This window comes from Ochlerotatus camptorhynchus, unplaced genomic scaffold, assembly GCF_037179485.1.
Source record: "Ochlerotatus camptorhynchus isolate MF236.1 unplaced genomic scaffold, CSIRO-AGI_Acam_v1.1 ptg000139l, whole genome shotgun sequence".
Lineage (NCBI taxonomy): Eukaryota > Metazoa > Arthropoda > Insecta > Diptera > Culicidae > Ochlerotatus > Ochlerotatus camptorhynchus.
Genome location: NW_027040629.1, coordinates 3081585 through 3109431, shown reverse-complemented (window position 1 = coordinate 3109431; position 27847 = coordinate 3081585). Strand labels below are relative to the sequence as shown.

The 27847-nt window shown below is 40.0% G+C and overlaps 4 protein-coding genes across 4 annotated transcripts; 2 read left to right on the top strand and 2 right to left on the bottom strand.

Moving 5' to 3' along the window:
• The first annotated feature begins 5064 nt into the window (after window positions 1-5064).
• On the top strand, window positions 5065-6244 carry LOC135700583 (INO80 complex subunit B). The gene is made up of 2 exons (XM_065221113.1): window positions 5065-5214; window positions 5270-6244. Exons 1-2 carry the CDS (start codon window positions 5178-5180, stop codon window positions 6238-6240), a joined length of 1008 nt encoding a protein of 335 aa, XP_065077185.1. The 5' UTR covers window positions 5065-5177; the 3' UTR covers window positions 6241-6244.
• Window positions 6245-6256: 12 nt separating this feature from the next.
• Window positions 6257-7124, bottom strand: LOC135700593 (dynein regulatory complex protein 8). Its single transcript, XM_065221122.1, has 5 exons — window positions 7103-7124; window positions 6918-7061; window positions 6731-6854; window positions 6459-6669; window positions 6257-6398 (listed from the first exon to the last, which is right to left on the bottom strand). The coding sequence occupies exons 1-5, from the start codon at window positions 7122-7124 to the stop codon at window positions 6309-6311; spliced, it is 591 nt and encodes a 196-aa protein (XP_065077194.1). The 3' UTR covers window positions 6257-6308.
• Window positions 7125-16198: 9074 nt separating this feature from the next.
• On the bottom strand, window positions 16199-18635 carry LOC135700582 (BTB/POZ domain-containing adapter for CUL3-mediated RhoA degradation protein 3). Its single transcript, XM_065221112.1, has 2 exons — window positions 18283-18635; window positions 16199-18021 (listed from the first exon to the last, which is right to left on the bottom strand). The coding sequence occupies exons 1-2, from the start codon at window positions 18446-18448 to the stop codon at window positions 17297-17299; spliced, it is 891 nt and encodes a 296-aa protein (XP_065077184.1). The 5' UTR covers window positions 18449-18635; the 3' UTR covers window positions 16199-17296.
• Window positions 18636-18854: 219 nt separating this feature from the next.
• On the top strand, window positions 18855-27838 carry IFT20 (intraflagellar transport 20). The gene is made up of 3 exons (XM_065221125.1): window positions 18855-18994; window positions 27218-27372; window positions 27651-27838. Exons 1-3 carry the CDS (start codon window positions 18871-18873, stop codon window positions 27765-27767), a joined length of 396 nt encoding a protein of 131 aa, XP_065077197.1. The 5' UTR covers window positions 18855-18870; the 3' UTR covers window positions 27768-27838.
• The last annotated feature ends 9 nt before the right edge of the window (window positions 27839-27847 follow it).

Here is a 27847-nt window from a genome sequence, read left to right as displayed (position 1 = left end):
CGAGAATAATCGCAGCAATGGAAGTATCGCATATACATTTTGCCTTCTTTCAGAATTCGAATGATTTTTTGTTCAATCACAATGTCGGATTCTGCGATGGCTCTGTATTTTTTGTAATCAAGTTTCAAGAGTACTGGCTTATTGATACCGGTTCTTCCTGGAAGACGAATCACGATGTGAGTAAAGGGGGACGGATCTCTCGACTCTACATCCTCTTTGGTCGACTTACCCTCTGACTTTGATGAGGATTTCTTCTTCGCCTTTTTGTCACCTTTGCCAGGTTCGGAAGTCTGCTTCGTCTTGATCTGATGAATGGGAACAGCTAGAGTCTTTATGGGAAGCTTGATTGCTGGATCAATCACGGGCGGATCTGGTGTTGTTAGCAGATCTCCACTTTGAGGATCTGTCTGCGTTCGTGTGTCTTGTCGCTGGAATATGTTTCCTTTATAATGAAAGGAGCAAGACGGAGCATCCTCTGATACATTAGGAGTTACTTCTGTCACAGTGGCATTCGATTTGGCAGATCCCCAAAGTGTAGTGGAAGAGGACTCTTGCACAGTGGAGACAAATCCTTGTAACCTGTTCCCTTGGATGCCCACCTTCTCAAGAACCAAATTTTTGGACATCTTGATCTGATAAAGGAACAGGTTAAATCCTGCCATCAACGATTCGATGGTGACTCCTTCATCATCTGTCATACAATCATATGACCACATCGGCGGCAACTCCGGATCCTCCGGATTGAATCCCAAAGACTGAGCTTCCGCATTCAAGCCGCTGTCAGGATTGTCCGAATCGTCGAAAAGAGGAGCATCAGTAGATGAGGATTGTTCATCTTCTACCTCTCTGATTCCGAGATGACCATACGGACGATTGATGGAAGGTAGAACTGCCGTAGAAGAAATCTCTACGAGGGCTGCTCTATCTTCACTCGACCGCGAACTAGAGTTCTTCAGATGATAAATCTTGATCGCAGGAGACTCGTTCGGATACCTGTCCATGATAGTCTCGAGGTTTCCATCGAAAGTCGGCAACGGTACTTGCAAATGCGGGGCAGCAGCATTCACCACAATCGGTTGCTGTGGTACGAGCGATGCTACTGGGAGTTTCTGCGCTTCTTGCTTCGCTTTGTCTTCATCATTCTTCAGCTTCGAAATTGCAGTCTGGATCTTCACGAACAACTTGTTGTGGTATTTATTATAACGGAAATACTCCTCCGTGTACTCCTTTCGATGCTCCCGAGCGACGATATCACAAATCTCAAAATGTATCTTCTCGTTGTCATCGTAACACCGACGTATATTTTCCATCTGCAAATTCAGCCAGTGAATATTATTCGACTCGAGATTCGACTCTTCTTCTAGCTCTTCTGCAATCTGGAATAGCTTCACCTTCAACAGATCGCGCCGATCCAACAACCTAACGAGATTCTGCTCCATTTTTTGCTGCTCTAATCGTTTTGCTTGCGCTGCTTTCTGTTGTGCCACTGTTCCCGCAGGTTGACAATTCGACACCGATCCAAGCAGAGCATCCAACAAATTCTTCGGGGTTATGTTTCGCAACACTTTTGGGGTAACATCGCTGGGGTTTTTTTCCACTCATGTAGGGTAAAGTTTCTATACGAGCACTTGCTGCACGGCAGCATCCAAAGTTCTGGTTTATGTTCGACTGCTACGAGCAGTTTGCATACGAAAAAAAAAACACTCTTGCACTTGTTTCACTGTTGTGTCAAGGAACTAGCTTCAACACTTGCACTTGCTGCATGGCAGCATCCAACGTCCTAGTGTTTTTGTTCAGCTTCAACGCGAAAACTCAGCTTCCACTAGCACTTATGTGCTTTTGATTAGTTGCTACGAGCAACTTCCACGAAAAAGTACTTGCTGCACGGCAGCATCCAATTTTATTTTTGTTTCGTGCTCCGGACACGTCACAACATGATTCGCACTCGCACACACACAACGGTAGGACCGCGGGTACGAAGCGTCGAATGGCAGAGTGCCGATTTATTTGCACACGGTGCAAATTTGCGGAAAAGTACACTTTTTTCACTGAATTTCGGCCCAAACCAACATAAAAACCATCAATATCCGGTTCGAAGGACCAAATGTTTATAAAAATAGCTCAATGGATTGGTTTTCGGTTGATTTGTGTCGAATTAAAATCAAAATACGTCCAATCTGAACTGCGTCTTTATTAATACTCTAAAACACTGAATCGAAACTTCAACTTAGTTCTCTCTGTTGTTGGTAGTGAAGCTAGGGGGCTCACGATGTGCAAGGGTTGAACGATCAATAAGGTTAAAACTTTATCACACAAACGTTCATGTAAAGTTCCATAACCATTTCAGTTAAAGTTTAGCAAGGATTATAAACAATTTTTAACCATTTTCGGTAAGGTCAAGATATGGTTCGCGTTTATGCGGGTTAATTTGCCTCGTGTTTTCCCAGGTTTTTCCAGGATTTTCCAGGGAAAAATTCCTGAATTTGAGAAAAGTAAAGATTGGATTCACTCAGTCTATTGGTACTACCAACAATCAATACGAAACTAACGATTTTAAATTGGCTCACCATTGTAGTAGCCTATTGGTCCCAAGCAAACGATTAACGTACCCTATTGTAGTTGAAATTCTATTACTACACTATGTTTGTTTTGATTCGCTATGAAAGTTTGACAGATAACATCAGGGGTGTGTGGATTCATGCAGAACATGCAGGGGTGAGTGAAATAGCTTGGGACTGCTTGGGACCGTTGTTCTGGTACTGAGTGAGCCAAAAATAATAATGATTTTCTTCGGGACCCAGTGGTCTTAGAGTTACCTCTATGGTACTACCATAGAGGTAACTCTAAGACCACTGGGTCCCGAAGAAAATCATTATTATTTTTGGCTCACTCAGTACCAGAACAACGGTCCCAAGCAGTCCCAAGCTATTTCACTCACCCCTGCATGTTCTGCATGAATCCACACACCCCTGATGTTATCTGTCAAACTTTCATAGCGAATCAAAACAAACATAGTGTAGTAATAGAATTTCAACTAGAATAGGGTACGTTAATCGTTTGCTTGGGACCAATAGGCTACTAAAGTGGTGAGCCAATTTAAAATCGTTAGTTTCGTATTGATTGTTGGTACTACTCCGAGACTGAATAAATTTTTTGTCAATTTCCTCATTTTCCGGAAGATTTTTTAGGTTTTCCACAGGAAACCATGAGACAAATTTTACTCATCGCTGAGTTCCTGCACTTTTGGCGATTATGAGTGAACTAAACTCAAATTTGAGTAGTTCTCATTCGCCGTGTAGTCTGCAGTTGAACGTTAAAACAATCAGTTAAATTAGTTAATATAAAGCCAAGAAATACCAGTGGGTGGACGGCAACAGCAACACGCTCTTCCGAAGTGGGTGATTTGTGTATTTTTAATAATCCTGGTAGATGATCCCTTGAGCTCATAAGATTTATAAGATTGCGTAATGCTTTTAACCAAAATAAATCGAAATGAATTTCATAGATTTACCTTATGAAAACAATGTTGACAAAAATATTGAAGAGGGACAACTTTTTAGCCAAAAGAAATCGAAATGAATTTCATAGATTTACCTTATGAAAATATTGCTGACAAAAACAAAGGAAGGGGACAGACTAGAATCGAGCTATGGACTTTCAAGCAAGGGGGGGAGGTGGCTGTCAAATACGAACAATCTTCGCCTACCTCGCATAACTGGTTCCAAACGTAAACAAGCCATAAGAAACCTACAGCGTTTGTTTACGTTTGGAACCAGTTTCATACAAGATGATCAGTAGGCTGATTTGACAGCACGTCCCCCCCCCCCCAGCTTTCAAGGCCCAAACGCAATGTGGGCGGAAGCGGAACGGAAACGGAAAGTTTGACAGTTGTCACAAATGACATCAAGATGCATAACCGAAGTCGATTTGGTTCTAACTACCCGAAAAAAAATAACAACAAAAATACAATAAAAAACAATGTAACAATAAGACGAAAATTGCTCTGCATGCTTCAATCAGATTTATTTTTATTGTTCGTGAAGTAACCCACAATGAAAACACACCAATATTTAATGTAACAACAATTTTTATTGTAATAGAGTTGTTCATTATTGTTCGTGATCGAATCATGTTAACAATAAAATAAATGAAAAATACAATAAAAATCATTGTAACAACATTTTATTATGTATATTCATTGTACATCTAGGTGGCAGTTTTGCCGTTTTCGGAAGGGTACAACATTATAACAATCATTTTTATTGTCGACAATAAATATTAATGTTAGAGCATTGTTTCCACTGAAAATTTCACTGTAATTTTTTTTTCGGGTAGCTTTCAATCCGATAATTAGGCTTACTCAGATCGGGTTTTTCCGCTGCCGCTGCCGTTCCGCTTCCGCTGTCATTGCGCTCATTATTAGACCAATGCTTTGGCCACTCGTCTATTAGGTAAATTCAAATGGAAGATGCTAAAAGCGTATAAGAGCTACCTTGTGTAAGACGATAATCTTTCAGAAGTCGCCCAAAAAAAAAATCCTACGAGCAGCAAGCGTGTATTCCGAAATCTAAAACACTCGGCTGCGGTGTTTGCCGAAGTCAGAAACACTCGGCTTTGGTGCTTGCCGAAGCATCCATACACCGGGGCAAACAATTATGCACGGGCACCGGTACCGGTGCCTTGTTTGCTGCTTTTGGTGTTTTCTATCGAGCACTGGTACGGAGCGTACAACTCAATGCTCTTGGTGGTGTGTAAAAAAGGCAGTACGCAGTGTAGTGTTGCGTTTAGACATGCCTGCTGAGCTCCATCTACACGGAACCGAAAAATTACCCAAAATTAAGTTCTTTTCACTCATCTCCCATGTTCCGTTCAATATTTATAAAAAAAATCTGATCTTAGAATAAAATTGAACGAGCGTGTAACATAATGTAAAAATTCCAACGATTCTGGGTTGCTTCCTTTGAACGTGATATTATTGAGTTTGTTTACTTTCACTCGTTTGTGTGCGTGAAGCCTGATCCATTTTTGACAAATTAGAAGGAGACAAACGTTTGCTTGGGATCTTTTCCTTGTTTGTTTCCACTTCTGCAATTTCAGTATTTTCTTATCACTCCGGAAGAAGCGAAAATTAATATCAGGACGGAAATTGCAAGCCCCGAGTTTTCCCACCGCGTGAAATGGGGAAGAAAAAAGATATCTATCTAGATCGCGAAGGTTCGACGCATAGTGATTTGTTAAAATTTGTGATAGCAATTTTTCTTTCTTGTAGGCGATGATTTCCATGGATTCTCTCATAAGAAGCACAAAAAACACAAGAAACACAAAAAGAGCAAATCTCAACCGCAGCCCTTTGTGTCATCATCTTACGACTATGTCCCGGAGGAAGTGGAACAAACGGTGGAAGTTATGGAGGAGATCGAATACATGGAAGCAGATCTAGAGCCGGAAATTATCACCGAAGTTGAAGCAGAAACAGATCCAGAACCTTCAAGTTCAATAGCGATCCCTGCGGTGGCATCAACCACATCCGTTATGGCTTCTCCAGGACCTTCGGTAAAAACTACCCCACAAGGTAAAGGTGCTTCCGTGGGAAAATCGTCGAAGAAAAAGAAAGGCAAAGGAAGGGACAGTGGCACGTCCAGTGAAGAAGAACGATGGCTTGATGCGATTGAATCCGGTAAATTGGAGGAGGTGGACGACGAACTCAAGAAAATCAAACCAAAAGATCCCAAGCTGATGACTGCGAGACAGAGGGCCATGTATGAGCGAAATACTGACAAGGAAACTAACCTTGGCAGTGAATTACTGATGGCGCTTCCAACCGGGTATAAAGAAAAGGTAATGACCGCTGAAGCAATACAGAAAGCCCAATTAAAATCACAGAAGCGCAAACAGATGGCAGACGAGAAACGAGAAAAGGACAAGAAGAAAACTATGGAACGACTGTTGAAAAAGCAGGACTCAAAGTCAGTGAAGGCCAGCAAGAATCGTTTCACAAAAGCTCAACTACCCATGATAACGTACGTGAATACGGTAGAAGGTGCCACGATATCGTTACCTCCCAACGTGGAATTTCCTTTACAACCACAGAAACCGAAAGACCCACCCAAACCGATCATTTGTGGCATACCCAACTGTACCAACATAAAACGGTACAATTGTTCAAAAACGAACATACCACTTTGCAGTTATCGTTGCTATAAAATGAACGTTGATTCAATAAAACAAATCATTTGCTAGATTACTTGTTCCCTTTATTTGACTGGGACATTGGGGATTTTAGAAATCAACCTGAAATAAGAAAAAAATCATCGCCTGTAAAATTTGAAAATCGTCCTGCGTCTGATTTGATTTTTGAATTTATCGGCCAATGTGTAAATCGAATCTTGCGGTTCATGCTTCGTATGTGAAGAGACTTGTTTAGTTCTGGACCAGACCCAAACCAAAATGCTACTTACCAACAGTTGGTTCAAATAGTTTTCATAAGGAATCTTATCGGTTGCCATGTCGACTGCTACGGCCATCATTTCCTCAAGTTCCTCTGCCGTGAACGGTTCCCCTTCCTCTGTAATCAACTTTGTCATATAATCACGATCGACGAAACCCTTACCCTCCTGGTCCAGAACGCGAAATGCTTTCAGGAGTTTTTCCGGTGGGGCCGGTTCCAATCTGTGTCGGTATCAATTGGATTCAATTAGCATTTTTGCACTTTTCCTAGACGATGACTTACTTATGCTCGGCAATCAGCTGGCTGACGAACGGCAGGAACTTTGAAAGGTGAACCGTCCCATTGGAATCTTCGAACTCCGTCGCTGAAATTACTTCGTTGACGTCTGCCTCCGTGGGAACACATCCTAGGAATTAAATTTGATGAAATAAAGAAGAAGAAAACACAATATTTGTGATGGGAAACTAACCGAGGAATCGCAAAATTGTTCCGATCTCGCGCACATCAACCGTTTTGTTGCCGTGATGGTCAAAGATGAGAAAAGCATCGGCAACTCGCTTTTCTAGTTCGTTTGCGGGATTGATTTCTGTAATATGCAAAGTGGGATTGGGTTACATTGTTCAGTGTGCGGTTTCTAGCGTATTTCATGCTTACCAGGATAGTCTAAATCAGCCATGATGAACCATAAACCATCTACTACGTTCAAACAAAATCGATCAACTCATAACAATGTTGGTTACTAACAGCAACGCAATAGTGACAACAGCGAGGTATGAATCCGCATTCTAGACTAAGGTATGTACTTACTCAGGTACCTATCTTGTTCTACATCAGTACCCCTGTGGTCTATGAATTTTAACAGTGAGACCATTCTAGCCCTAAGAGGTTCTAACCCAATGTTCTTCAGTAATATGAACCAGAATGGTTTAGAAATAAACAAAATCTAGCGTTCATCGTAACTGCGATGATCGATTTTCGTTAGATTTCTCGGTGCGTTTACTATATTTTACTATATTGTATTGGAAAAATATCGGAAAATTGGATCACTTAACTGTAGTAATGCAAAGATAAAATCGATAAAGAGAATCGATCATCGCAGTTCTGAACGCTATAAATGCAGCTTGACATAGGTTTTATCCAGAAGACATTAAAAAATGCAGGTTTAGAGAGGTTGATCAGGCCTGTTCTAAACCATCACCCTCGAAAATAGATATAGAATATATCCTGGAGCCCCCAGCCTAGACAGTTTTAAAGTTAGACATGTTGAAGCTAACGGGTTCGATTTCTAATCTGGTAGAAGAATTCAAAATTTAGACGAACAATTGCTTTTATGGGCAGTACTTTTCCCCATCTTAATCGACGATATCCTGGTAGGTGTAATTGACCATGTACCAAACCGTATGTTACTTTGTCATCTTATCACTATGAAGCACCTCAACGACTTCGATTTGGCTGATGATGTCGCGGTATTAGCACCCTGGGACGCACCGTGAACAGTATTTTGGAAGCCCCCAGTCCTTCCGACAGAGTCGCGCCCCCCGCTGACATCGCTCATCGGAGTCGGCCCGGCCCTGCGATCGGAAACGAAGAGGGGGTCTTCCGAATCTCCCAATCAGGCGATTATAATTCAAGATCTGTCTTGGAACATCCCCTGCCAGATGTCGTTACCAATTCTAGATCGCAAAGCAGCCCCCGCCAGGCGACTTATCGTCACAGTCAGGTCATCTGCATGTATTACCAGAACGCTGGTGGGATGAATTCCAACATCGATGATTATTGCTAAGCGGTTTCGGATCGTTGCTTCGACGTCATCGCTCTCACTGAGACTTGGCTTGATACTCGCACATTGTCAAATCAAGTGTTTGGTTCCAAATACGAGGTTTTTCGATGCGATCGGAATCCGCACAACAGCCGCAAATCTACTGGTGGAGACGTTCTCATAGCGGTCGTCTCTGGATTGAAGGCAAAAGTTATCGAAAACGATTCATGGAATAGTATGGAGCAAGTTTGGATTACCATTAAGCTCGCTGACCGCACTTTGTTTTTGTGTGTAGTTTACTTTCCTCCGGATCGAACTCGCGACTCTACCAACAATCAATACGAAACTAACGATTTAAAATTGGCTCACTACTTGACTAGCCTATTGGTCCCAAGCAAACGATTAACGTACCCCATTCTAGTCAAAATTCTAGTACTACGCAATGTTTGTTTTGATTCGCTATGAAAGTTTGACAGATAAAATGAGGGGTTATTGGTTTTTCCTATGTTTCGAGGGGTGAATCGATAAGCTTGGGACCGAAGAGAGTACCAGAGCTGAGCCAAAAAGTTGATCACGTTATTTCGGGACCTTCTAGTCTTAGAGTTACCTCTATGACTCTACGCTAATTGAATCCCACAGTCAGTCTATTCGAGCTATAATGGAGATCGCTACAGCTGCTGACGAGATGATAATCATTGGCGACTTCAATCTACCGGCAATTTCTTGGCGATCATCTTACGGTGGATTCCTGTATCCGGACCACGACCGTTCTACATTGCACTCTGGAGCTGTAAGCCTTTTGGATCATTACAGTATCGCCACTCTGAAGCAATTCAACCACGTGGATAATGAGAATCGTAGCTTAGACCTTTGCTTCGTCACCGCTCAGGATACTGCTCCGCATTTGTCTATGGCTGTTTCGCCGTTGATAAAGTCTGTTCCACACCATCCTCCTTTAGTTATTGCACTTGAAGGCAACCAAATCCCTGAGGTCATTCCACCCCCTAGAGGTCTCCTACGATTTCCGAAATGCTGACCACGTCAGTAGCGGGGAACTTCTTTCGAATTTGAACTGGCCCAGGATACTCGTCCCTGCCGATGTCAATGCAGCTGCCCAAACGCTCTCCCATATTTTGGCTTACGTCATTGAGGGACACGTTCCAAAAAAAAGTTCCTAAACAAGGTAATCATCATCCTTGGCAAACCTGTGAACTCCGTATGTTAAAGTATTCCAAAAGAGCCGCCCTAAGAAAATACACCAAGTACCACACCCTACAACTCAAGGACCATTATGCGAGGATCAATCATGCGTATCAACGAACCAATCGCCAATGTTATCGGCGTTATCAACGAGATGTTCAACGGAAGCTTCGATCTCACCCGAAAACTTTTTGGAATTATGTGAATGAGCAACGAAAGGAGTCTGGCCTTCCATCGACAATGGTACTGAACGGCGAAGAAGCTTCATCCCCTCAGGACATTTGCCGTCTGTTCTCAACCAAGTTTGCGAGTGTATTCTCGGATGAGAACCTACCTGACGAGCACGTTTCTCTAGCAACCAGTAATGTTCCAATGTCTAGTCAATCTTTGGCAGCTATCAACATCGACCTTGCTATGATAACTAGGGCGGCTTCGCAACTGAAGTCTTCATTTAAGCCTGGACCTGACGGAGTTTCTTCCGTCTTTCTCAAGCAACACATCGATAGCCTGGTGGATACTCTCTGCCTTCTGTTCGAAACGTCCCTCTACAGTGCTGGAAATCAGCTGAGATGCAAAAGAAACATCGACAACTATCGCGGCATCACATCGTTGTGTGCCATATTTCAACTGTTCGAGTTAGTCGTTATGGAACCATTACCCGAGCAAAGCTGAAGATCAAATTGAAATCAAAATTTGCTGTTATGATGTAACTTATTTTGAATACTCTAGTTGATCTCATTTTGGTTGACTTAACGGTTAACACAGCAAAAATGAGAGCAAAATTTTACACTGTTGAAGCAAACGGAAAACAAATCCTGCTTTCAATGAAATCAATTTGATTACTCATTTTGCATTCATAATGTTTAACTGAATACGGGCCTGGCATAAATGGTTAGCATCCATGCTTCTCACGCTGAAAGACTTAAAAGTTGAATAAGTCAAATCTCTCCCCGGGCAAGTCAGGAATGATCTAAAATGTGTTAAACAAAACAAATAAACAAGAATCATTAGTTCAACAACAGATGAACTTAAATTAAATTTTAAACAAGACGTTAAGAGCAGAACTAAGTTGCTTTCATTTAAAAAGTTTTGACTGCATAATGAAATCACAATATGATATCAGACTTATGTCGCGACAATTGAAATCAAAATGAGTTTTCATTATGATAGAAACTGCAAACTTTAATATCGATTTGCTTTCATTTTGTTAACCGACTTTGCTCGGGTAGTCTCTCACTTCAAGCAGCACTTGAGCGAAGACCAGCATGGTTTCATGACAGGGCGATCGACTACTTCCAACCTTCTGTGTCTCACCTCGTACATTACGGAGAGTATGACAGACCATATGCAAACAGATGTCATCTACACTGACCTATCAGCCGCCTTCGTCAATTTGAACCATCCTATAGCGATCGCCAAACTGGATAGGCTCGGTATAATCGGCAGTCTCCTACGATGGTTCGCATCCTATTTATCTGATCTTCATTTGGAAGTTGCAATCGATGACTGCCGATCTCCTTCGTTCCCTGCCACTTCGGGTATTCTGGAAGGTAGCCACCTCGGCCCGTTGATATTTATTGTGCATTTCAACGACGTCAATTTCGTCCTCGACGGTCCACGACTGTCGTTCGCAGACGACATGAAAATCTATCTCCGAATCCGAGCCACCTGCTGACTGCCACCTTATCCAACTCAACGCTTTTGCTAATTGGTGCCAACTGAACCGCATTGTTGTAAATCCAACAAAATGTTCAGTAATCACGTTCTCACGGAAGAAACATCCAATTACATTCAGTTATATCAACAATCAATACGAAGCTAACGATTTTAAATTGGCTCACTACTTGACTAGCCTATTGGTCCCAAGCAAACGATTAACGTACCCCATTCTAGTCGAAATTCTACTACTACACAATGTTTGTTTTGATAAGCTATGAAAGTTTGACAGATAAAATGAGGGGTTAGTGGATTTTCCTATGCTTCGAGGGGTGAATCGATTAGCTTGGGACCGAAGATAAGTACCAGAGCTGAGCCAAAAAGTTGAGCACGTTTCTTCGGGACCTACTAGTCTTAGAGTTACCTCTATGGTTATATCACAAACGAAGTGACAGACGGAGCGGCTCGAAAACTTTGGTGACTAACTTGCAATTTCAATTTTTCAGTGTACCACATGGCAACACCACTACTACACTGAGATTATTAATCAAACGAAGTTCATAGAAATATCGTATGATTTTTTGCGACAAGATTTTATGTTGAATTTCATACGACCGAACTATGAAGAACTGTCAGTTTTTTGTCAATCAGCCATCGTATGATTTTTCATGCATATAACTATGAATCTCAATTTAAACGAACGATAGCTATCATAGGATATTATGAACAATTTCATTTGTCATTTCGTATGAAACTCATAAAGGATATGAATGAAAAATATAGTTTGAGTTGATTAATTACTTTATTAGTGATGGTGACGACTAGTACTTGAGTGATTTGCTTAGTTTAACCATAGAGGTAAATCTAAGACCACTGGGTCCCGAAAAAAATCATTATTATTTTTGGCTCACTCAGTACCAGAACAACGGTCCCAAGCAGTCCCAAGCTATTTCACTCACCCCTGCATGTTCTGCATGAATCCACACACCCCTGATGTTATCTGTCAAACTTTCATAGCGAATCAAAACAAACATAGTGTAGTAATAGAATTTCAACTAGAATAGGGTACGTTAATCGTTTGCTTGGGACCAATAGGCTACTAAAGTGGTGAGCCAATTTAAAATCGTTAGTTTCGTATTGATTGTTGGTTTAACGGCTTTCTAAGTCTTAATCTCACTCTAACGACAACGATTTAATCTGCCCGACGTTTCGGCCATAAACCATGAACTAAAACCTATGACTGAAGCGTCGGGCAGATTAAATCGTAGTCTTTAGAGTGATATCATAGAGGTAACTCTAAGACCACTGGGTCCCGAAGAAAATCATTATTATTTTTGGCACACTCAGTACCAGAACAACGGTCCCAAGCAGTCCCAAGCTATTTCACTCACCCCTGCATGTTCTGCATGAATCCACACACCCCTGATGTTATCTGTCAAACTTTCATAGCGAATCAAAATAAACATAGTGTAGTAATAGAATTTCAACTAGAATAGGGTACGTTAATCGTTTGCTTGGGACCAATAGGCTACTAAAGTGGGGAGCCAATTTAAAATCGTTAGTTTCGTATTGATTGTTGGTGATATTAAGACTGAGAAAGCCGTTAAACCAAGCAATTATTTATTATATTTATTATATTATATATATTAAATTGAGACTCCGAGGCAGCTCGTGTTTTCTGTAACTGTGGTAACTGTCGTCGACCCTGATGCTATTGGGAAAGGTGGAGCTGCAGCAATAGATACACGGGGGTTTTCGAACATAGAAAATAACTTTCGGAATGTCACTTTTAACCTCGAGTTAAATTTAACTCAGGCTGTGAACCATTTGCCGAGTTAATTTAACTCGTGTTTAAAAGTGACCTTTGAAAGTTATTTTCTATGTTCGAAAATCCCCGTGCTGTCGATCGACCGGTTTTCGAGCCACAGTTGTCAAAATTTAACTTCTTGTCTGTCAGAAATAACCATGCCCGATGCTAACATAAAATAGAAAATTTCTGTCAAAGATGACTTCTAAATTTATTCACCTTTCCATATGTACCGTTGGATTTGATAAAGAGTCACAAATTGTTGAGATATCGTTTAAAACCTAACACTGCTTCTTGATTCTAAATTCGTCCTACGAGTTTCAATTCCGTCCAAACGCATTGAAATGCCATTAGATTTTCTTCGTCATACACAGCAAAAAAAGTTGTTGAATATTACATCGAAACTGCTGCAACCAGGTCAATCCATCGGTTGTGTAAAATCACATTGTACGATGTACATCGATTTTGCGAACAAAGTTACATCCATTGATGTAATATTGTATCTGCGTTTTGCTATTACATCATTATTTCATACATCAGCTTGAATTACGTTGATCGATATTACATTTTTTTTTGCTGTGTACGGATAAACGTAGAAAAAGGGGATTCGCTAGGAGCGCTCCTTTTGTTTTGAGAACAATGAGCGTAAATTATCATGCAATGCGCTCTAACAGGATTTATGTTGTAGCTAATGAACTAACTCACAGGAACAAACCTATTATTGATTTGTGCACGGTGAAATCATTGATATTATTGATGTTTCTTGCTCGATGGAACGGAAATGGGCGATTACGACGAAGTACGCTCCGAGGTACGCTCTACCCTATGCATTGTAAAAAATCAACAAACTGAGTCACGTTGCATAGAAACCAGGCCAGTGACAAGGACTATACCAACAGCAGCGTTTGACAGTAGGCAGCATGTCCCGGGCTCAAATCATTTATTTTGCTGTGCTGGGCCCACTGTCACTGTATAACATGTTACCTACGCGCCTACCACTGGGGCTGATAGAAACACCAATACGATGTTATGAAAAAGGTTCACTCGTGTTCAACGTACGCACTGGTCTCTTGTGCATTGTGAACTTAACGATGGGGAAGACCTGAGTATCATACGGCAGGCTGAAGGTTGATCAGGTCTTATTATTGTGCTAATCTTTGATCATGAATTATTCAATAAAAAAAACTGATTTTGGTAACATTATTCACAATCAACATGTTCAAGACAGAGATTAAAATATTAAGTCAAATATGTATTTCAATAGCAAAAATTATCACATGACTGCTTGAAATTAAAAAAAAAAAAATCGGAAGTCTTCTTCAGATTCACCATGTCTTCAAACATCTTCATAAAACATGTATTTTCAGGTTCCTGTCTGTGTGAAAAAAATCAAATGTCTTCAAAATAAAAACTTACCTTAACAATCAGGCTAAGGCCTTGATGTCCTCTGTTGCCCGAAGAAGTCGGCTCCACTCTACTGCGAAGGGTCCTCAGGTCGCCTTCTACTTGGTCGATCCGCCTTGTCCATTGCGCGAATTTTCTTCTTGTTCCTTTTGGGTTGCTCTCGAGAGCATTCTTACGACGTGTCGCCCAATTTTTGCAGTGTGGACGATGGATGGTTCTCCCAGCAGCTAGTGCAATTCGTGGTTCATTCGCCTCCTCCACGTTCCGTCATCCATCTGCACTCCACCGTAGATGGTATGCAGCACCTTCCGTTCGAAAACACCAAGGGCGGTCCTCCATGAGCATAGTCCAGGTCTCGTGGCCATAGAAGACCACCGTTCTAATCAGCGTCTTGTAGATAGCCTGCTCCGGAGTCCAAAGTAGACACGATTCCCTGCTATAATGCATCTTTGAATTTCTCTGCTGGTATCATTTTCTGCGGTCACCAGTGAACCCAAATACACGAACTCGTCGTCACCGTCAATCTGAACTCGGAGTGGGAGGCTAACATTGTCTTCCCTATAACCTCTTCCTCTCATGTATTTCGCCTTCGATGCGTTGATGGCAAGTCCAATCCGTCTAGCTTCAGCCTTCAGTCTGATGTTTTTCCTCCATCATTTCAAAGTTCCGTGCCATGATGTCGATGTCATCGGCGAAGTCAAGAAGCTGCATGGACTTCCTGAAGAACGTGCCACTTGTATCTATCCCAGCTCTTCTTATCACACCTTCTAACACGATTTTTAATAGCAGACACCACCATGCCGTAGCCCCTTACGAGATTCAAACTGAAAACCTGTTGTTAAATTTGGCATCCCTGCTCTTCCTGAGTCGTTTGCGTGTTGTAAAAAAAAAAATTAAAATCAATAGGTAATAAAGTTAGAAACTTAAAACCGCAGCAGAGTTTATTCTGGAGAATCTGTAAAAAATATCGATGTAATGCAAACATAGAATACTCTGGATTTTCTACAATTACCCTAGATCTGGGGTGAAACATCCCCCCGTACTTACGCCAATGCATACTAAGAGATTTCCAAGGATTATTCCAAGTGAATTGTAAAGACAATTATGGAGAGAAATTGAACAAATTCTTATGAGAATAATTAAGAATGCGAAGATAAACAAAAAGAGAATTTCAAGAGTTTTCTGGAAGGATTTCCTAAAGTGTTCTGTACATAATTCCGAGACTGTTATGGAGGAACTTTCTAGGGAATACCGGACAGGATCATAACATTATCGAGGGAAATCCTGAAAGTAAAAGTAATTCTTGAGACTTTTTGGAATGATCCTAAGCAAATCCAAGAACCAGGATTAACAAAAAGGTTAATATTCTGTGACTTCGATAAAGAACAAATTTCAAAATCCTGGTCTTAGAAAACTATTTAGGATTATGAAGCACATTTATCAGAAATGTTCCTCTATGGACGGGCATTCACTATCCCAGAAATGGAGAAATTTTCGAAAATTGGTGACATGAAAAGTTTTTAAAGTTCTAAATAAAGTTGCCAAAGCTGGAAAAGTACAATGGGCGGATCACATTGAATGAAAGCCGACCACCAATCCCGCAAAGAAATGTGTTCGACTCGAATCCGACCGATATAAGACACAGAGGAGCACAGTGAACTAGGTGGTTGGACCAAGTGGAGCAAGATCTAGGAACTGTAAAACGCTCAAGAAACCGGAGACAAGCAGCGTTGTACAGCACGTGAAGCACCGAAGGACGTTGAACCAGTAAAGGTATAGTAAGGCAAGATCTGAGAGGATGTCTTGAAGAGTTGATTTATTTTCTACGTATTAGATATTGGAAAAGTGAGCTTGGGACCCAGAGCCTAACTGCCCGGAAAAGCATGTGGACGATTTCTTTTGAGGAAGTGGTCAGTAGTATGTCAACATTTTCCTAAAATTTTATTGTGAATATTTTTAGGTGATAATTACTTTGTAGTTGCAACATAAGTTCCACTAACCGCGTACAAACTCCAATACAGTCCGCCTTATGTTGCATCGATCATTACACATGCTACACCAGAAAATGTAATGACTTGAAGTAGGAATCTAGACACTTAACAGCAAATTGTCAGTTGTTGAAACATTTTTTTTTTAATTACATAAACACAAATACACACATATTGTCGAAGCAGCGGGAAATCCAGGGAAAAGGAAACAGTTACCATACACGTATTTAATATATATAGAATTGAATTGATAGGCTTAAACATTTGTTCATTCACTCATACAATAGTTCCAGTGGCTTTTGGAACAATTTAATATATTGTAATTTATCCTGTTGACGCATTGACAATGCTTTTTCTGTAGCTTGATGGGAACGTTAGATGTAAATGTGCAAATTGCTCATTTATTAATAACTCTGCACTCAATTGAAGAAACATGGATGTTCTTGAAGGAATCGATAGAACAGAGTTTGAGGTTTCTATAGCTACGTAGCTCACAGTAGATTGGTATTTAGACGAAAAGCTGTTCTCAAATTTGGGTCACAAAAACTGAAAGCGTAATAATAGCTGCCCATTTCAGACTCGCATAAAGAAAAAACTCATTGGCGTGAGTTTAAATGTTGTGATTTAGCTACTCTATGTGTGTCTACTGTGAACTCCGACCAATTGCTTAAAGTAAAACCAAGTTTCATTAGTTGAGTGAAAATTTATAAACAAAAGAGCAGTTTGTGTAAAAAAATGAGCATGCCAACCCTGGATGTAATTTTGAAACGCTTTACTGCCCATAAAGGCCTAACTGTCCCATCTCCGCTTGATTTCCAATTCATATGAGACAGTTATGCTTTTATGGGCTGTTAAACCTTATTTAACTGATAAAAGAACGATTCATCGATATTAACGAGCAAACCTCAAGATGTAATTAGAAAACCAAAATTGTCCTGTTGCACGCAGCTCGCTCACAGAGGCAAAAAATGCAAACCGCTTCTTCAGTTTCTCTTTGGCAACAACTTTTTTCTCAGCATCAGCTGATGTGTGAATCATGTGGGATTGTTCTGCTTGTTGGAGCGAAGTCGGGCTAACCCAGTGCGTTCCTCCTCCTCGTCGCTGGTATACGATGAGATCCCACCCACCGCCCCTCGCAATGAGGTAGCTTGCATCAGCTCCTGATCCGGAGCATTCTTGTTCTCGTACAGCAGAATGTTAAGAGTTTCTTCGAAAATGCGTGCTTCCGGGAACTCAACCTTGGTGTGCTTCTTATCGGTTGCGTAGACGATGGAAGTGCAGCACACTTCCGCTACCTTCTTACCATTACCGTAGAACGACCAACAGCAAATTTCACTGGAACCGATGACGTCTTTGATGAAGAATACACGACCACTAAATCGCAGCGAGAGCTTATCGAACAGTTCAATGTTTTTCAGCAGATTATCATCGGAAGTGTTGGTATAGCTATACTTGTTATTGTGACGATTAATGAGAAGCTTCACGACCGGCTTCGTAGCCGTAGTTATCAAATACTGCTCTTCCTTTTGTGACGTTATCAGTGGAACACGACAAATCGGTTCCGATTCTCGTGACTCACGTTCCTTCTTAGCAAGTACCTTCTCACATGCCTCACCCAGCTCTTCAATGCAATAATACTTGGATTCAGCTAGGAGTTCTGCGATTCCCTTGGTGGTCTCTGGCAAAGCAACGCTTCCATCCCGTAGGAAGTTAAGAATTGTGCCAAAATGAGTGCCACAGCGGTCGATGAGGATCCAGCCTAGGAGGTATGGATGTATTGTTAGATTGCTATGCTTCAAATAAATAATAACATTCAGTTACTGCTTCCAAAAACGAAAACAGAAATAATAAAATTAACTGAAATGTGCAACCTCAGTCATTGTGTTCAGCAGACTAACTTCCTCTAGGTACCTCATTATTGTTTAACTCTCTCTCCGGCCGTCAGATTCAAGGTGAAAGGAAAATAAAAGCGACAACACAACACAAAACTCCCATTCATCGAAACATTGAAATATCTCACCTTCGGAGTCAGTCAGCACCTCCATTCGGCCGCTGAACATAGCCCGGAGCATGGTGTCCTGTTTGCAGAGCGTTCCGATGGTCGTGTAGTGCAAAGATCCGCCCACATTCAACTTCACGTACTGCGATGGGTTGCCCTTGATGAGGGTTTTGTGATCACCCGACATCCTGGACGATTCGCCTTGGTTCTCAATTTTGATGGATTGTATATGTTCGATACTGTCCACTACTGTTCTTCCACGGAGGAAATCTACGGTGCAATCAATTTTACAACTAAAAACTAGTTAGCTTAATTTTCTCTACTTTTCTGTCTACTGCCTCCTCCGTCAGGGGGGCAGAAACTGGAATGATGGTAAAATGATGAATCGTAGTCTGCTGTCAAAACACGCAAGAAAAATCAGAAAAATGACTAACGTTCCACAGTAGAGTCCGCCTATGTGAGCACCCCTTATGAAGCGAACATAAGCCAGCAACGAAGTTGGTATGAAACTTGCATGAAACATTACCATAGCAATGATTGACCAAACATTTTCAATTTAATAGTAATATTTAACAAAAGTAATTTATTCCAAGTAAGAAGTGTATTAAAATGAGTGAAGAATTTGGAAAATCCGGCCTCTACATTGACGATCTCTACACACTGCGGGTGATCGATCCAGAAGTAGCCAACGAAACGAACGACCTGAAAGATGAATGTGAACAATTTACCGATAGTAAGCATGTTTCGTTTTCGTTTTCAAGCACAGGTCTAATGAATCCTGGCTTTGAAATGCCGGATATTAAGGAAAGTTATTGGATTATAGGGGATAAAGGAACAGTGGTTGGGAAATAAAGAGGTAGAGATGGAGGATTTGCTATACCTATCGACCCTGTTTCATGACCAGCAGAATCTAGATTTAGATACTAAGTTTATTTTATTACTGCTATATGTAACCTTATCATTCCCCTTTTACGATTGCTGAAGAGAATAAAATTGATTCTTGATTCTACTAACCCTTTCCCACTCAGGGCGTTTAGGCAAAACATTCTTGAAAACCAATAACTCTGAACATGTCGACTTGGTTTTGTTTTCTGACTTTAGTAGCAGGTAGCAGCATTACATATCATGCATATAGGGTAGAGAATTACTTCGGCGTACCGTTTTGGGTATATCGAACAGAAAACTTCAAATAAATCCATGATTTCAGAGTTAACAAGTCACATCCGTTTGGTACGATACTTAAGTTAAAAAACTACCGAACGAAGTCAATGAGAACGCGTGATATGAATGTTTGCACCCATTATTCTCAAAACCATAAGAAGCGCTCCGACCGAATCAATGTTTTTTTTCATCCGATAGGCCGAAGTGAATTCAAAGGCGTTTCAATGCGTTAGGCCGAATTTAGAATCCGTAGGCCGAGTTTGGGGTCAAGAAGCAGTAGGGTAGAGCGCTACTTCGTCGCAATCGCCCATTTTCGATCTATCGATCAGAAAAGATCAATAATATCAATGATTTCACCGTGCACAAATCAATAATAGGTTTGTTCCGATACGTTAGTTTATTAGCTACAACATGAATCCTGTTAGAGCGCATTGTATGAATATTTACGCTCATTGTTCTCAAAACTAAAGACGCGCTCCCTGCGAATCCCTTTTTTCTACGTTTATCCGTAGGACGAAGAAAATCTAATGGCGTTTCAATACGTTAGGACGGAATTGAAATTCGTAGAACGAAATTATAATCAAGAAGCAGTATTAGATTTTAAACAATATCTCAACAATTTGTGTCTCTCCAACGGTACGTATAGAAAGGTGAATAAATTTAGAAGTCATCTTTGTCAGAAATTTTCCATTTTTAATTTAAACTCGTTCAGAAGGTAAAGTGCGCGTTGTGCTTAGTAGGACGGAAATTAGATCAAAAACCCAATTAGATTTTTTAACAATATCTCAACAAATTGATTCGTTTTATCAAATCTACTCACGGAAAGGTTAATAAATTTAGAAGTCATCTGCAGTGACAACATTCAATTTTGGGAAAAAATAGGGGCAAGGGCGGGTTGTGCTTTGTAGGCGCAACATTAGAACTAAGCCCAAGTTCCACAAAAACATGACAAAAGTTTCAAAAAATTCGGATGAACTTTTATAAAGCCATTGTAAATGTTAAAGGCGTGGTGCATCAGAGTAACAATGGACGGAAAGATAAGGATTTTTTCTTCAAGATTCTGAGACTTTGATTGGTGATAAATGACCAGATTATGACCAGAAATTTCTGAGGAGTAAAATATTAGTTAGAGATATGAGATCTGCAGGCAATGACAGGACCTAGCCTGCAAAATTGTATGAAGTTCTATATATTTTCTTGAAGTTCGCAGAACATCTCTGATATTTGCAGAACGATTCTTAAGTTTGTATAGCTTCTCTAAAGTTCACAGAACTACTCCAGAAATTTTTTTAACGTTTTAAAATTCAGATTATTTAGATGTTTTGTTTAAAACTAATTACAGTACAATTAATTACATTTTAACTTGTAAATGAAAATCCAGTTCGCATACGTCTGCTACATTATCATAATCTATGATAAAGGTGACATAATTAATACAATGTTTAAGGATTTCAATTCTTTGTCTTCTGCCTATTCTGTCCAAAACTCCTGTTTAGGTTCACGTAAGAGAGAGGCCTTCGACCGCCAAGGATTGTCGCTAACACATTCTACAAATGCGACCACGCCTCACTAACTCGTAGACAATCGCTCAGTTTATGCTTTAGTGTTTCTGTTGCTGTTCGCAAAACTTACCTTGAAGTTCAAAACACTTTCCAGAGATCTTCTCTGAAGTTCACTGACCGAAGTGAACAGAACCTCAGTGAAATTTGCAGAACATAGACGGAGCTGCAGAATTTAAAGAAAACCTGCAAACCTTAATGAAAACTTCAGGAAAACCTACAAAGCCTCAAACAAGTTCTGGGAAATCTGAGGATCCCAATACATGTTTCCAGAATCTCTGTGATTTTTTTATCAAGATCTGTAGATTTTACTTAGGCTCTGAACCATTTGGTGGATTATTTTAACTTTTGGTTGAAATTTGTCAGATGAAAAGTTATCGATTAATCCTGCTATCCGAGCGTGGTTACTTCTGACAGACAAGAAGTTACATTTTGACTACCTTGGCTAAGTTCTTCTCGAAAACCGGTCGATCGACAGCACAGGGATTTTCGAACATAGAAAATAACTTTCGAAATGTCACTTTTTAACCACGAGTTAAATTTAACTCGGCAAATGGTTCACAGCCTTACCTGATTTTACTTACTTATACAAAACTAGAAATACTCAGAGGGAAAGATGAGCGGAGAGAATATTTTGAGCCAAATGAACTTTTAAAATCTGAGTCAATCGAACATTCCCATTAGATTTTTTCGAGGATTTCTTATTCTTACTAGATCAAATTTGAGAGTATTGCAATCGAACAGAAATTTAAGAACCTTTATGTTTCGTGTGCTTATCAAATTCAATTAGTTTTTGGAATCAAAACAGTATTCTACCTCTATTGATTAATTCTCGCGCAACACGAGAAAAGGGCCAATCATTGTTGATCGATTCCCTTCATCGATTGTCTCTTTCGCGAATAGCCCGACTACAAATTACATCTTTGATCATAATTTGATCTGTGCTGCGAGCCTAGCGAGATATTCGTTAATGTTCCCGTGGTAAACCAAACAGAAAGTCGATAAAGAGAATCGATCAACGAGGATAGGCCCTTTTCAAATGTTACGCGAGAATTGATCGCAAATGGAATGCGCAAAATAGGTCGACAAAAAAAATCGTTTTTTTCAGTCAAAATTCATATCACAAAAATCTTCTTATTTTTCTTTTGGTAGTTCAATTCATATAGGGGAAATGACGGCTTCGGCATGCCAGACTATTTTCGGCAACCCAAATTGAAACACTATTTTCACTGGATTTTCTTACGAAAACACTTCGCTGAATGCATGCAAACGATTCTTTATGCTTTCAGCTTCAATTTGACTATATTTTTACCACTGAGAAAAAGCAATCTAGCAAGGTTTTCTTGAAATGAAACACACGCACTACTAATTGTAGCTGATTTCGAGTTGCCGATAGTAGAACAGCAGATTGACATGCAGTTCAAATGGAACGGTTGCCGAAGAAAAACTGGATGCCGATAATACTCGCTCTCACTAGAGAAGATTGGAGCTTTGTAAAAGCGTTTCAAAACAGTTTTTGACAATTCTTTCAACTGAAATTGTTAGAGCAGCTGGCAGTAAAAGATTGTAAACAAACCAATAATGCATATGTGTGCGTTCCTTAGAGAAAAAGGCTATAGAAAGAAGGTCGCTGCTTAGGTTGCCGAGAATTCGTAAATTCCCCTATTTAAAGGAAAAATGTTCGTTTATTCTTTTGGTTTGCCAAATCCGAACTGCCGTGCCTTCCGCTTAACCCCTTCCATTCAATTTTACACAGTGGTCTCATCGACCTTATTCGCCGCTGAACGCCATTTAGATTTAAACTGCTGCTCGTTTTCCATGGATTTTTTTTTTTTTAGATTCCGTTTGACCAAGGCCCACTACCGCTCGATAGGGCGGAGTTCTGGGCTGTTGGGAGGGTTGTGGTCTTTGGGTACCACAACCACGTTGTTCGCATCGTACCACTCGATTGCTTTTTCCCCATAGTGGCAGCTCGCCAAGTCCGGCCAGAACAGCACAGGTCTATTATGTTGCTTTAGGAATGGGAGCAGCCGCTTTTCCAGGCACTCCTGGACCTAGAACTCTTGATTGATGCCACTTTTTAGACCACACGTACGTATGGCCTGCCAGACGAGATATTTTTCGGGAACTTCGATAGTTTGATGGTTTTGAAAATTTCAACCACCTTCCCTTTTCGTGATTCGGTACAAAACTTTGTCACAGTCGAACTTTGTGAGCAGATTCGTATACAGCTTTCGGGACTGCTGCTTTGCCGACGTGTTTTGTTTGTTATCTCGGTTCGCCACCTTCACCTTGTTGAACGTCGACAACCCGGCTCGTTTCTTGGCCCGCCGCACAGTAGTATGGGAGACATTGAGCTTGCCAGCGACGTCCCGGATGGAGAGGTTAGGATTCCGCTTATATTTCACCGCCACCTTCTTCGTCGTCGCTGCCACGTCCGGATTACGATTACCGCCGCTTTCAGGCTTGCTGGCGGTCGACAGACGCTTCCCGAACACTTTTAAAACGTTTGTCAAGGTCGATTTTGCCACATCCAGCAATTTTGCCAACTTGGCGTGTGAGAACGTCGGATTCTCTTGCTGCGCGAGCAAAATTTTGACATGCTGCTCCTTTTGCTTGGACGTCATTTTGAAAACTGGAAGGCAAACGGTGAAAACTCATCATAGCAACCATTGTATTACACTCAATTTCCAAATGCAGCATGTCAGGTTTTTTATGCATTTTTAACAGAAATACACCAATTTGAACTTGACCAATTTTTGCGCGTTCCAGACTTTAGTTGGTTAATTAATGGCTCCAAGAAATGTGCAAAATATTGCGATGCACTCAATTATTATTTTGCACGATAATCGAATCAAAAATAAAAGTAATGTGAAATGCTAGCTTCTAGCAAGGGTTACAAGATTATTTAAGTACAAATCCATGCTGCCGAATGTATTGGTTTTCTCCGCCCATCTCTCCTATAGTCGCTATATTCATAGTCTGGCGGATAGAATCTCGGGAACCAATTGAGCTGTCAAATAGCGGAAGCAATCAAGCAAATCACGACCAACAACAGAAAAGAGCACATCAGCTATTGCGAACAAAACCTCGGAAACCGTTTTCTCGTGATTCAAGGCTTGCCTACGCAAACTAACACTATCTTTGGGATGGGGAAAGATTCCCCTATCCGATGATGCCGGTAATTTGCTTCGATTGTCGAGGAAAGAATAATCAACGTTTTGTTTGTGAAAGTTGATAGGACCTTTTCAATTTTTGGTCTAAAATATATTGAATTGGTTCCGCTTTTTGATAGATCGAAATTCTATCCGCCAGACTATGAATATAGCGACTATAATCTCTCCCTCTGAGTATTTCTACTCCTAACCATGAAATCACGTAAAACGTGAATACAGTGGAATTCATTACTATGCCATTGAATGTTATATGAATCTTATTGAATCGCTATTATAGAGAGGTTACCTAAAAAACCCTGTATTTTCAGGTAAAAAATACGTTTCCGGGATGTTCAATGTACACCCTGTAACACAAAACCGGTATGTTATTTTACACACAAATCTGTTCACGATTAATCATGAAGTGAGGATTCAATTTCCGCTCCAGTCGGTGTATTTTTTCGTAAAAGGAAATTTCCCTTTGAGTTTGCAAAGTCCAATCTACAACTACTCTCTTACGCTGTATGTATGTATGTATGTAAGTAGCCACCATCCTAGCTTGGGTCTTGCCCAGCATGCGGCTCCACTCAACCGCAAGATCAAATTCCTTCATCATTCTGAATTCAACATACTGCTGTATGAAGGGCCAAAAAGGGTTGGACGGGCACGTAAGCAGAGGCACTTACGCGAAATCCGCGGGAATAAGAGAATCTCCTTCCAACAATATGATCCAACAAAATGAATAACGAAATTCGCAATACATGTTAAGCTTTCCACGGGATGATTTGTTTAAGAAGAGCGCGTCAAATTCATTGCAACTGTTGGAGTGAAATGTAACTATCTAAAATGACAGTACACATTCCCTCCTAGACTCTGGTTGGCACTCCACTCCATTGTCCAGTTAAAACTTCAATGATGCCCTGATGCTCCCTCCCGTCCTAGTATTTATTGTAATTTACATTATGAAGTTATATACAGGGTGATTCGGAATAACTGTCCCTTTTTAAAATGGTCATAACGATTGAACGCTTGCATGAATTTTTGATATCATTATATTCCAGATATTCTACATATATAATCTTCAACTAAGCATAGTTTATTTCAAATCTCTCTCCCTTTACCTTAATTATCAGCCACATTTGTCATGAAAATTAACCACAGCTGGCACGCACGCTTTAGTTCCAACACTTTTTGAGTCCTGGTGATGCGTTTAATACCCCGTTCACATTACAGCGTATATCACGTAATATACGCTGTCTTGCAATGAGCACTCATACATCTAGTTTTCACTGGAAATCCTATGTATGAGTGTTCATTGCAAGACAGCCTATATTACGTGATATAGGTTGTAATGTGAACGGGGTATAAGCTCTGATATTGAACGGATTTTCCAAGCATGCTTCCTTTGTACCTCTATAATGATGCAAAAATAAATGTTACATTCTTGCGAAGAGATTTCAGTTTCTAAAAGATAACACACGATTTTTTTAAAGATTTATGCCATTCTCCATTTTGACGTCAATGGCTGCTTGAAATCACAAACGAATGAAATTTCAAATCCTACTATCAACACAAGCTGATATTTGCACACACTTAAAACAAAAATACTTGAACATATACCCATTGAGAATTGCATATTTGTGAAATCGGTGACAGTTATTCTGAGTCACCCTGTATAATCATGTAATATATAATGTATATAAAATATGTAATAAAATAAAAAATATAATAAAAAATAAAGATGTTTTACAAAATACAAATAACCTAGATTATTGGGTCCTATACACACACTTTTTGTTTTATGTGCCATGAAATGACATAATGCATCATTGTATGTTTTGAAAATATAATACTAAAATATTGAATCAATAGACCGAAAATCGAGGTTATTTGGACATGAGACATTATATTTAAAAGGATACTACCAAACCGACCATCAAACGCACTGCCCACAAAAGCAGACACGTTCCCTCGAAAATGCAATCGAGAAATGTTCAAGAACAATCCTCATTCGGTGCATTCCCGATGTCGTCGAACGGCAAAAAAAAGGAAACTTGGTGAGCAAATTTGTGATACGGAATTTTCACTGAAAACAACCGCGAATTTCACCGCACCCAACTGCGAAACACGTTCAGAAGCACTTTTGGTACACTTTCGATATAAATTTCATTCGAAAAAACTTACTTTTTTTTTTTGCAAAAATAGTTGCAAGTGTACCAACATCAACACCGATCAGGCCAAGCTCTTTCACGCACCTTGCTGCGCATAAACTGAAATTAAAATTTTCACTCACGATGCCACAAATTTCTGGTCCGGGAGAAACAATCAAACCACGCTGATGCTTGCAATTTTGCGAACGAACAACTACTCTCTTACGCTGAGGCAAAAAAATCTTAAGAATTCTATAAGACATGACTTATGAACCTGGGCAATTTTGAATTCATAAGATACTTAGGGATTCCATAGGCACGAGCTATGGATTTCATAAGCATGACTTATGAATGATTATCGTAATACAAGAGGTACTACGCGTGGGTATTATACAAAATTATAATAGCAGTTTTTTTTATCGAAATGAAAATTATTAGTACTGCTATTATTTTGAACAATTTTACGTGGTGTCTCACTTTCCGACAGGTGTTTCCAAAAAATTTAATATTTTGTACCTAATCGTAAAATTGAACATATTTGTAGTTTGTAGCTCAATTAATCATAAGTTAACAAAGTTACATCATGTCAAAGTTGACAATTTTGATTGAAAATCGACATGCGCTGCATTTTTATCGAACACAGGTGTACTCTATTTACCAAGCGTTGTGATAGACGTGGGAACAAATCACGGAGTCAATAATCTGAACGCGCAGGAGTCGATTCCGACTATACCGACTATACTTTTTTAAGTTTCATAAGCTAACTGAAGTCTGTTTCATTAGCCAAACTTATGATTTCCATAAGAAAACCCTTTGTCGGAATTTCGTTCGTTTGCCTCAGTGTTTGGTATTATGGAAGTGATTTGAAAATTCTATCGTTATTCTAGGATTATTATGATACGAACCTGATTCTTTTATGCCTATCCAACAGAGCTCACCGAGTTTCGACGTATAATTGAACAGTTTGCGAGCATCGTGGAAAGTTTTGCTACCGAAGTTGATCATGAAAAGATGCGAGCAATAGGAATACAAAACTTGCTGAAAACCTTCTCCAAACAGAGGGAATCGGAACAGCAACAGATACAGGTAAATAGTACAGAAAATTATTGCATAAAGTATCAAAATCAACAAAAATGGCACTCACCAGTCAGATGGGAAAGTGTTTAGAGTGAACTTAATCATATTTAGGTTGATATGAGAGTTGTACACCAGTAGTAGGGTAAATGCGATCTAAAACAGCTTTGATTTTTTAAGGTAACATGTTTTCTTTTCGTAAAGTTCCCGATGCTCAATCATGGATTCAATTCCATGGTCAGAAATTCATCCAAACAAGCTAACATTATTTTTCTCTTTGTTCTTTTCAGAGTGAAATAATCGAGAAAATGGTCGAGCTAGATAAACTTAAGATCGAGTATCAATACTTGCAAAGAATTGAATCCGAACAACAGGAGATAATTGATAATTTCTATCAAAACCAATAAAATCAAGGTGGAATTTGGTCCACGAACTTAATCTTTGGGCAACACATAATTCAGATTCCGGGGAAGTGATACATCACGTA

What these genes read in the sequence shown, in the direction of transcription:
- LOC135700583 (XM_065221113.1), top strand. Translation starts at nt 5,178, where the DNA reads ATGGGGAAGAAAAAAGATATCTATCTAGATCGCGAAG. An exon ending in TATCTATCTAGATCGCGAAG is followed by an intron (nt 5,215 to 5,269) that starts GTTCGACGCATA and finishes TCTTTCTTGTAG; the next exon opens with GCGATGATTTCCATGGATTC.
- LOC135700593 (XM_065221122.1), bottom strand. Translation starts at nt 7,124, where the DNA reads ATGGCTGATTTAGACTATCCTG. An exon ending in GGCTGATTTAGACTATCCTG is followed by an intron (nt 7,062 to 7,102) that starts GTAAGCATGAAA and finishes ACTGAACAATGT; the next exon opens with AACCCAATCCCACTTTGCAT. An exon ending in CAGCTGATTGCCGAGCATAA is followed by an intron (nt 6,670 to 6,730) that starts GTAAGTCATCGT and finishes ATACCGACACAG; the next exon opens with ATTGGAACCGGCCCCACCGG.
- LOC135700582 (XM_065221112.1), bottom strand. Translation starts at nt 18,448, where the DNA reads ATGTCGGGTGATCACAAAACCCTCATCAAGGGCAACCCATCGCAGTAC. An exon ending in GGTGCTGACTGACTCCGAAG is followed by an intron (nt 18,022 to 18,282) that starts GTGAGATATTTC and finishes CATACCTCCTAG; the next exon opens with GCTGGATCCTCATCGACCGC.
- IFT20 (XM_065221125.1), top strand. Translation starts at nt 18,871, where the DNA reads ATGAGTGAAGAATTTGGAAAATCCGGCCTCTACATTGACGATCTCTAC. An exon ending in ATGTGAACAATTTACCGATA is followed by an intron (nt 18,995 to 27,217) that starts GTAAGCATGTTT and finishes CCTATCCAACAG; the next exon opens with AGCTCACCGAGTTTCGACGT. An exon ending in CGGAACAGCAACAGATACAG is followed by an intron (nt 27,373 to 27,650) that starts GTAAATAGTACA and finishes TGTTCTTTTCAG; the next exon opens with AGTGAAATAATCGAGAAAAT.